The sequence below is a fragment of the Mytilus edulis genome, chromosome 10 (genome assembly GCF_963676685.1).
Source record: "Mytilus edulis chromosome 10, xbMytEdul2.2, whole genome shotgun sequence".
NCBI classification, from domain to species: Eukaryota; Metazoa; Mollusca; class Bivalvia; order Mytilida; family Mytilidae; genus Mytilus; species Mytilus edulis.
The window spans coordinates 2430315-2440768 of NC_092353.1; the positions used below are offsets into that span (position 1 = coordinate 2430315).

The following is a 10454-nucleotide window of genomic DNA, read 5'->3' on the forward strand; positions in this document are numbered from 1 at the left end:
TATGCACATTTGTATCCTGCATTGTGTTACTGAATATTAATGTCTTGTGTAAAGACGTTAACTATTTTGACTTCCAGACAGACAAAGATATTGATTTTAACATTACCCAGCCCCTCCCGAGAATATTAAATGGGCGTCCTCATCGACGATTCTATTTTTTGTTGTTATCCCGGGGTTTTAAACGTTTTAAGAAATAAGATATTAAAACATCAATAGCTTCGATTTAAACTATTCTCACTTAAACTTCCTTTTCTTTGTGAATGTCAGATCGATTACTATCATTAATTTATGTTTACAACTAGAGCAACGATAATTAAATTATATTACAATATATTTCATCATATCTTCATTCGATATACATACACTGATCCAAACAAGCTATGCATATAAATCAGATTAATTTGTTTTAAAAATAGACACATTACGGAGATGATTAGAAAAAGAAATTGATCGAGTCAAGGGCACACAACTCGTGTGTTATATTTAATATTTCACAATCTTTAATCATCTTTTAAAAATGATATTTAAAAACTGTTCCACGGATTTTTTATTACACCACCAAACAATCCCCATAGCTTGTGAGTATAATTAATTTGTATATTTTTATGACAAATGAAAGGTACTTGCTCATCATGCTCATGCAGACACTTGTATCTGGAAATAAAAAGGATCAAAGACACGTGCCTGTGTGTAAATGATAAGACAAACAAAACTATAAATTGTATCCTTCCGAGATGCTTTTCATCAGGAACGCTAAAGTCAAAAATCAAAAGCAAAATATTTTTAAAAAGACCTGAAACTTGTGGCCTAGAGGAATCTAAACTTATAGCCAAATCGATTTAAACTTGTTAAAATGTTTAGGTAAACTTTGATAGATAAATAGTGGAAATATTAAGGAGAATCTGCATGGGTTTACTATTGTTAACAGTATTGAGACTACATCAAAATAGGGTGGGGCATAAAGAATACAGAAAAATAGGCACAAAAAAATATAATAAGAGAATAAGGAGGTAATTTGTTATTTAATAAAGAAGACAATAATGATGTTGTAAAATTATAAAAAAAAATAGAGAATAATTGACAAAACAAATAGACAAAAAAGGACAAATAGATACATTCTCTGTTGTTATAGATCTATTACATGTGTATTATTGTGAAGATGCTCAGCCTAAAGCAGCCTAAAGCATTTATTGACTAACTGTTAATCTTTTAACGTCCAGTGAAAAGTATTTCATATATATTAAGAACGATAAAATGACATATAATACAACCCATTGGTTTAGGGTTTACAAAATGAAGAAAGTAAAATCGCCAAAAAACTGAACTCCGAGGAAAGTTCAATCGGAAAGTCCCTAATCACATGGCAAAAGCAAATGACAAAACACATCACACGAACGGACAACAACTGCCATATTCCTGACTTGGTACAGGCATTTTGAAATGTAGAAAATGGTGGATTGAACCTGGTTTTATAGGGCTAAACCTCTCACTTTTACGACAGTCTCATCAAATTCCGTTATATTTACAACGATGTGTGAACAAAACAGACATAATAAATAAAATAGTCAAAATATGGGTACAGCAGTCATCACTATGTTATGCTGGTGACAATCTTAAAACAAACAATTTTACATATTTTTTTTACAGAAAATACCGAGTTAAAATCACTTAGAAATGAACACACCCTAACAGGCCCGCAGCTTTCAAAAAAATATAAGTCATATTTTTAAGACGTCTTTTTATCCGTTTACTTGTCCATGTTGTCTAAATCGATTTCTATCCCTTCGTGAAGTGCGGACATGGCCGTTTATTAATACATCTCAAGACCAAACATACGCCCTTTTAATCATGGGCTTTATTATTTTTTTAAAAGACAATTGAGATTCAAGCTGAACATATTTCATTTCTTCAGTCAACCCTTGGGAGTAAGAGAGAAGACAAACAACAGTCTACAAAACACAACATAGAAAACACAGATTTTAAAAATATACCTAGTATTTTATTCCTGAAGTTCCCGAAAGGGTTAGAAGTTTCTGCTCTTATATAGTTACATCCGTAATCTTTAGAAAACGGGTGTTTCAATTTGACAACTATGAGCTATTCTTTAAACGAAATCAGTCTCATGATGAATTCAGACAGTGACATGTGATCAAAGATACACTGCTAATAATTTAGTTCGCCGAATTAAAGTACGTTTCAATTACATACGACTTATCAGTGGCGCTAGAATCAAACTGAACAATTGGGAGGCCAAATCAAATGCGAACTTGAAGAACAATGATACACAAAAAGTTGACCTAAATACCGCTTTATATTTAAAACCAAATGTGTTATGATTGCCAATGAGACAATACTTTACAAGAGACCCAATGGCACAGATGTTAACAGCTATAGGTAACCTTATGGTATTGTAAATACTAAATACCGTATAGTTAGCTATAAAAGGCCCCGAAATCACAAATGTAAAACAATTAAAACGAGAAAACTAACAGCCTAATTAATGTACAAAAAAACAATATATGTTTAATGTAAAACAGCCACAAACAACGACCAGTGAATTACAGGCTCCTGACAGGCATATATGTATATATACAGAAAAAAAACAGAGAGTGGACGTGGCCGCCGGGGGTACTTGTACATCACTACAAAAAAAAGACACTAACTAAAGATCTGAGAGTACTCGCAGTTACTGACAGCAGACAGAACACTAAATAGTTATCAAAGGTACCAGGCTTATATAATTTGATATGCCAGACGCGTGTTTCGTCTACATAACTCATCAGTGACGCTCAGATCAAAATAGTTAGAAAGCCAAACATGCATGATATCACAATCGAGTACATGTAATATATGACAAATACAGACCACTAGACAAACATGATAAAACAAATGATAATTCGTATGTTAATTATATGAAAACAATAATGATAAGGCGTAAAAATAAAAAAATAAAACATTTTTTATGGTTGTTTTATTTTGATCACTCAGTAATTTCTTCTGTAAATCTCTGAATATTCGATAAACCAAACTAACAATTAGTGCAGAAGAAACACATGTAGATATTCATATCACGTGAGTCATCAAAGATGCATAAGATTTTGTCCAAGATCGCATCTTCGCAATTTGACTCTTATTTTATATGAAATCATTTGATTCTCAATTTGTAGAAACGTCTCACTGTTTTACAGTTCATAAAAAGCTGGTAAATAAAAATAAAATAAAATATTGTCTTGGTAACACAAATTTGACTGAGTTTTCATACACAATTACTATTTTGTAGAGAACCATGGGTAACTGGTTTATAAAATCCGACCAGGTTTATGAAAAATGTAATGTTTGTGAAACCATCGCTGCTGATAATCATTGCAATACCTGTTTGTTTAATCTTTGTCGCGATTGCGTTCATGATCATTCCAAAAACAGATTGAGTAAAAGAGAGAAATATGAGCACGACATTGTACCTTTTACACAGAAAAAAGCCATGGTACGTTCCCCAGTATGTCAAAAACATAAATTTATGAGATGCATCAGACTTTGCAATCAATGTAAAATACCCGTATGTAAAGAATGTGGACTAACTGGCGATCATCAAAGTCACAAAACACTGAATCTGTCCAGTTATATCAATGATCGATACCATGAAATAAATAAACATAATGATAATTTAGAGAGTACAGTAATACCAGAATTTAAACAGAACATTCCAAGGATAGAAAACGCAATCTCTGACACTACAACTGCCTTTGACGAACTGAATAAATCTATCCAGAAGCATAGAGAAAATTGTCACAGAAAAATTGATGATATTTTTGACAGATATCAGAACGAGGCAGACGATTCAAGAACAGAAGATATTTCTGCCCTGCATAGTTATCTATCGAATGATAATGAATGTTTAAAACAATCATGTCTTATTTTACAAAGAAATAAAGATATTTTGAATTCAGCCGATATTAACGATGTGGTCAATTATCGTCACAAGGAAGCAGCCAATACTTCTGAATTTGAAATTGAACTTCCTACATTTGACACCAAACCCGTTGATTGGAAGAAGTTATACTTCGAATTAGGATATCTTAAAGTATCGGATAAACCAAAACTTATTCGGTCAGTCCCGACTCCGATGGTACCCACAATAGCATGTACCTTACCCGGAGATCAGTTCTGGGTTTGTGGACAGGACAATATGATTGCGCGCATAAATATGAATGGAGAAGTTCTAGAAACAGTTGACCTGCCAATAAGTGAACATGCAAATGACATTTCTATAACAAACAACGGTGAATTAATTTTTACAGAAGGGAAACCTGGCAAAGTTATCATCATTAAAGAAGGGAGGAGAAAACCTTTTATAGACATAGGTTCACAGTGGCACCCGAGTGGTCTACATTGTACAAAGTCAGGAGATGTATTAGTAACCATGTCTGATGACAGTTATGAAAATCATAAAATCGTCCGTTACAGAGACGGATTAGCAGTTCAAGAAATTCAAAATTATTATAACGGAAATCCTTTGTTTCATCCCGGTCTCGGAATTCTGTTTGTAACCGAGAATAATAATGAAGACATCTGTGTGTCAGATACGAATGGATGTGTAATAATTGTTTTGAACCAATTCGGAAATTTCAAATTTGATTACGACACTACCCGGGCATTATACGATTGTCCAGAATTGACAACGTTCAAACCAGGAGCTATAGTAACGAATAATAAGTGTGAAATGCTTTTCACTGTACAAAACTTTATATTTGTTCTCGATCATAACGGACACTTTGTACAGTGTATTGATAATTGCAACCTGACAATGGCGTCTGCTCTGTGTTTGGACTACACGGAAAGGATTTGTGTCGGAGAGTTTGATAAAACCAATTTGAAAATCATTAAGTACAGATAATAATCGAAATGTTGATAAAACATTTGATTTTTGTTTCTTTGTCTTTTAAACAAGTCACCAATTTTTGACATTTCCACCTATTTTGTAAGTTTGCTTTGCTCACACATTATTTGCAATTTAATGGATTTTTACGCGACTGTCATACAAGAGAGAGGTTTAGTTAGTTAAAAAAACAGGTTTAATACACCGTTTTATACATAAGGAAATCCCTGTATCGGATCAAGAGTATAAGAGTTGCTTTCCATTTGTTGATAACTTTAAGCTTGTTAAATTTTGACAATTGTTATAGGACTTTCTGTCTTTGAATTTTTCTTGGAGTTTGGTATTTTTGTTACTTTGATTTTTAGATACCTCATACCTCAAGGATGTAACATTGGAAACCATCGATTGCTCGTTATCACTTATACTTAAACAAATATAGTTCGCCATGTTATATCTGATAAATAATGCTCATCTTTGAAAGCTGAGTTGTCGCTCAAATGCAAGACCTATTGAATTTTCATTCCCAACAAAACGAAAAGTAAACTCATGTAACGACCCATTAAGTGAACCAATATAAAAGCCAAAATATGCTATCTTTAATGACCTGTCAGCAGTGTCGTAACTATATCTCTTCTTAATAAGTCTGTTTAAAGGACAAAGACAAACTTACAATGCCTTGTGAAAAAAGACAAACAACAGTTATGCAACTTAGATTAATAAAGCTGGGCAACATAAACCCTGGAACAAATCGGAGTAATATCCAGTGCTCAGTAAACAGATCATAAAGACAGACCATATTTTTTTCAGGATTTAGATTTTGTAAAAACCTTCAAAATGTTTCAATGTTTCGTCTATGTTTGTTCTGTCAAAGAGGAATGCTTACATTTTGTCTGTCTCCAACTAAAATATTCATCAATTCAATTCGATTAAAATAGTTTTGTTGGTACTTCTACTACGAATTATTTTTCGTGAATTTCTGAAAACATCATATTCTATAGGTTTGGTGTTTAATGCAACATGTGCAAGGAAAAGAATATTTTGTTAAAATTACTCGTGGTATCAATTGGATAGTGAGAGAGACGAAACAAAGTTAACAAGTTCTTCAAGCAAACACATGGTAGGAGACATATACGCGGAATCATTGTATATTTACAGTAAGGGCAACGATAATTAAATTATATAACACAATATGTGATCATATTTGATCATATCTTCATTCGATGTATACACTAATCATAAACACGCATATAATCCCAAAAGATGTACGTTTAATATATGTATGTATGTATGATTTTATTTTTACGGGTAGATTATTTTGAAATAAAAATAGACACATTATAGATTTTGTTAAAAATAGAAATCGATCGAGTCAAGGCCAACAACTCATGTATTGCACAATCTATAAGAAATGATATTAAACTGTTCCAAAAGCGATTTTTATTTCACCACCAAACATTCCCCAAAGCTTGTGAGTATAATTAGTTTATATATTTTTATGACTAAATAATGAAAACATATTTTCATTTCTTTATTTTCATGATAACCTGAAAAGGTTCAAAGACAAGTACCTGTTTGTAAATGGTAAAGAAAACAAAAAAAATATATATATATTGTACCTGTCCGAGGCGCTTTTGGTCATGAACGCTATATTTATACATGTATATAAATAGTAAAAAAAGCGAAATGTTTAAGACTGGAAACTTATAAAGAGCTGAATGACTTAGTAGGACATTAAATTATTGATTCAAATCGATTTAAACATGTTAAAGTATCCATTGATAGACAAATAGTGAAAATATTAAGTGGAGTCTGTATGGGTTTAACATTGTTAACGTAATTGAGACTACAACTAAGAATAGAGAATTATTGTGTTGTAAAATTATATAAAAAGGCGAATATTTTCCAAAATAAATAATGGACAAATAGATACCCTCTCTCCGTTTGTTTTATAAAACATGTATAAGAGGAAGTTCAATATTTTTGTAAATTTGGAGGAGAACATATTTTTGCGTTAACCAATAGATATATGCATGCACCAGGCCAACTCAATGACACAATTATGCAATTTATCTCCAATATTAAAGACTTATTATGATTAAAACTGCTGTTTAAAGGAATTCATTTTTGTATAAACTGGAACAAGTCACTTGCAAACATATTAGTACATCAGAGGTACGTTTCAATTACATACAACTTATCGGTGGCGCTAGAATCAAACTGAACAATTGGAATGCCAAATCAAATGCGAACTTAAAGAACAATTAAATCAAAGTTTGACCTCAAATACCGCCTTATATATATAAACAAGATGTGGTATGATTACCAATGAGACAACTCTTCACAAGAGATCAAGTGACATCGATATTAACAGCACTGTACGTACGGCCTTAAACAATTTATAGCAAAGTCCATACCGCATCGTCGGCTATAAAAGGCCTCGAAAACACAATTATATAACTATTCAAACGAGAAAACTATAACAGCTTAAATTATGTACAAAAACATTACGTAAAACAAATATGTAACAAAGCAACAAGCGACGACCACTGAATTACAGGCTCCTGACTTGGGACAGGCACATACATATATAATGTTTCGGGGTTAAACATGTTATAGTGATCATGGGACAGTGTAACAGTACAGCATAATAACGAACTATAAAAATCAGTTGAAAAGGGCTTGTATTATTGTAATTTGGTTTATTTTTTTTTGTTACGTTTTCTGACATCAGAATAGGACTTCTCTTAAACTGAATTGTAATGTGCGTATTGTTATGCGTTTACTTTTCTACATTAGCTAGATGTATAGGGGAGGGTTGAGATCTCATAAACATGTTAAACCCGCCGCTTTTTTGCGCATGTCCCTAGTCAGGAGCCTCTGGCCTTTGTTAACTTTAGTTTCTTGTGTATAATTTGGAGTTAAGTATGGCGTTCATTATCACTGAACTAGTATATATGTTTGTTTAGGGGCCAGCTGAAGCACGCCTCCGGGTGCGGGAATTTCTCGCTGCATTGAAGACCTATTGGTGACCTTCTGCTGTTGTCTATTCTATGGTCGGGTTGTTCTCTCTTTGACACATTTCCCATTTCCATTCTCAATTTGATTAACTCATTGAATGAATACAAATAGAAATACATAACATAACATACAAAGATATATGAAAACAACAATGATTTGGTGTAAAAATTAAAAATTCGAACATCTCTTATGGTTGTTTTATTTTGATAACTGAACTTCCTCTGTACAGCTCTGAACTATCGATAAACCAAACTGACAATTAGTGTCGGAATAAGACATGTACATATTCATAACACGTGAGTCACCAAAGACCTCAAACTTAAAGATTGCATTTTTGACATTTGAGCCTTATTTTGTAGGACATCATTTGATTCTCAATTTGTAGGAAATTCTCACTGTTTTACAGTACATAAAATGTTGGTATAATAAATTTGACAGAGTTTTAATACACTATTACTATTTTGTAGAGAACCATGGGTAATTGGTTTATAAAATCATACCAGGTTTATGATAAATGTAATGTTTGTGAAACCGTCGATGCTGATAATCGTTGCAATACCTGTTTGTTTAATCTTTGTCAAGATTGCGTTCATGATCATTCCAAAAACAGATTGAGTAAAAGAAAGAAAGATGAGCATGACATTGTGGTTTTTACACAGAAAAAAACCAAGGTACATTTCCCAGTATGTCAAAAACATAAGTTTGTGAGATGCATGAGATTTTGCAAACAATGTAAAATACCCGTGTGTCAAGAATGTGTATTAACTGGCGATCATCAAAGTCACAAAACACTGAATCTTTCCAGTTATATCAATGATCGATACCACGAGATAAATAAACATAATGATAATTTAGAGAGTAAAGTAATACCAGAATTTAAATAGAACATTTTAAGGATAGAAAACACAATCTCCGACACCACAACTGCCCATGACGAACTGAATAAATCTATTCAGAATCATAGAGAAAATTGTCACAGAAAAATTGATGATATTTTTGACAGATATCAGAACGAGGCAAATGATATAAGGAAAGAAGATATTTCTGCACTGCAAAGTAATCAATCAAATGGTAATGCATGTTTAACACAATCATATGTTATTTTACAAAGAAATAAAGATATTTTGAATTCAGCAGATATTAACGATGTGGTCAATTATCGTCACAATAAAGCAGACAATATTTCTGAATTTAAAATTGAACACCCTAAATTTGACACAAAACCCGTTGATTGGAAGAAGTTATACTTTGAATTAGGATATCTTAAAGTATCGGATAAACCCAAATTAATTCGTTCAGTCCCGACTCCGATTGTACCCACAAGGGTATGTACCTTACCCGGAGATCAGTTCTGGGTTTGTGGACAGGACAATATCATTGCGCGCATAAATATAAATGGAGAAGTTCTAGAAACAGTTGACCTGCCAATAAGTTTACCTGCAAATGACATTTCTATCACAAATGATGGTGAATTAATCTTCACAGAAGGGAAACCTGGCAAGGTTACCATCATTAAAGAAGGAAGGAGAGAAACTTTCATAGACGTAGGTCCACAGTGGCTACCGAGTGGTCTACATTGTACAAAGTCAGGGGATATATTAGTTACAATGTCTGATGACAGTTATACAAATTATAAAATCGTCCGGTACACAGATGGAAAAAGAGTTCAAGAAATTCAAAATTATGATAACGGAAAACCTTTGTTTCAACCCGGTCTCGGAATTCTGTTTATAACCGAGAATAACAATGGAGACATTTGTGTGTCAGATACGAATGGACGCGTAATAATTGTTTTTAACAAATTCGGAAATTTCAAATTTATTTACAACTCTTCCAAGGCATTTTGTGATTACTCACAATTAACAACGTTTGAACCAGGAGCTATAGTAACAAATAGTAAGTGTCAAATGATTTTCACTGTACAAAACTTGATATTTGTCGTCAATCATAAAGGACACTTTGTACAGTGTATTGATAATTGCCACCTGACAATGGTGTCTGCTCTGTGTTTGGACTACACGGAAAGAATTTGTGTTGGAGAGTTTGATAAAACCATTTTGAAAATCATTAAGCACAGATAATCACCAAAATTTCAATAAAACAATTGATTTTACTTTCTTATTGTCTTTTAACACATACCAATAATTAGGTCTTTCCACTTTTCTGTGGAAAGACCTATTGTTTTTCTTCTGATTATTTTTTTTTTCTTCTTGCGATAAACATTTGTTTCGCAATATGTCGCTTAGATATTTGGTAAATGATATTGAACAGTTTATGCGCTTTTGAAATTTACCCTGTGTAACCGAATACTTTTCTTTGTAGGAGTTATTTCCCCAAACACTGTTTTCCTTGTGTCCACTACTCCTTCGCAACCGTAAAATATTACGACAAATTTATTTTATAAAATTGCTCATTATATCCTTCGCATGATTTGTCCAATTTTGACCGAAGCAATATGAACGCTCCATATGGGAGTTATTTCCCCTTTTGTATTTGAAATTTTGAAATGTATTTTAAACTGGAAAACCATAAGTGATAGAGACCTAGGGTCTTTTGATTT

General features: G+C 32.6%; 1 protein-coding gene across 1 annotated transcript; it reads left to right on the forward strand.

The window, feature by feature from the left end:
• Positions 1-484: 484 nt before the first annotated feature.
• LOC139492149 (uncharacterized) lies at positions 485-10013 on the forward strand. The gene is made up of 4 exons (XM_071280290.1): positions 485-578; positions 3281-4891; positions 8362-8565; positions 8779-10013. Exons 2-4 carry the CDS (start codon positions 3287-3289, stop codon positions 9973-9975), a joined length of 3006 nt encoding a protein of 1001 aa, XP_071136391.1. The 5' UTR covers positions 485-578; positions 3281-3286; the 3' UTR covers positions 9976-10013.
• The last annotated feature ends 441 nt before the right edge of the window (positions 10014-10454 follow it).

Coding starts and splice junctions, on each gene's coding strand:
- LOC139492149 (XM_071280290.1), top strand. CDS start 3,287: ATGGGTAACTGGTTTATAAAATCCGACCAGGTTTATGAAAAATGTAAT. Junction 4,892..8,361: donor TGAAAATCATTAAGTACAGA/TAATAATCGAAA, acceptor ACTATTTTGTAG/AGAACCATGGGTAATTGGTT. Junction 8,566..8,778: donor TTACACAGAAAAAAACCAAG/GTACATTTCCCA, acceptor GAATTTAAATAG/AACATTTTAAGGATAGAAAA.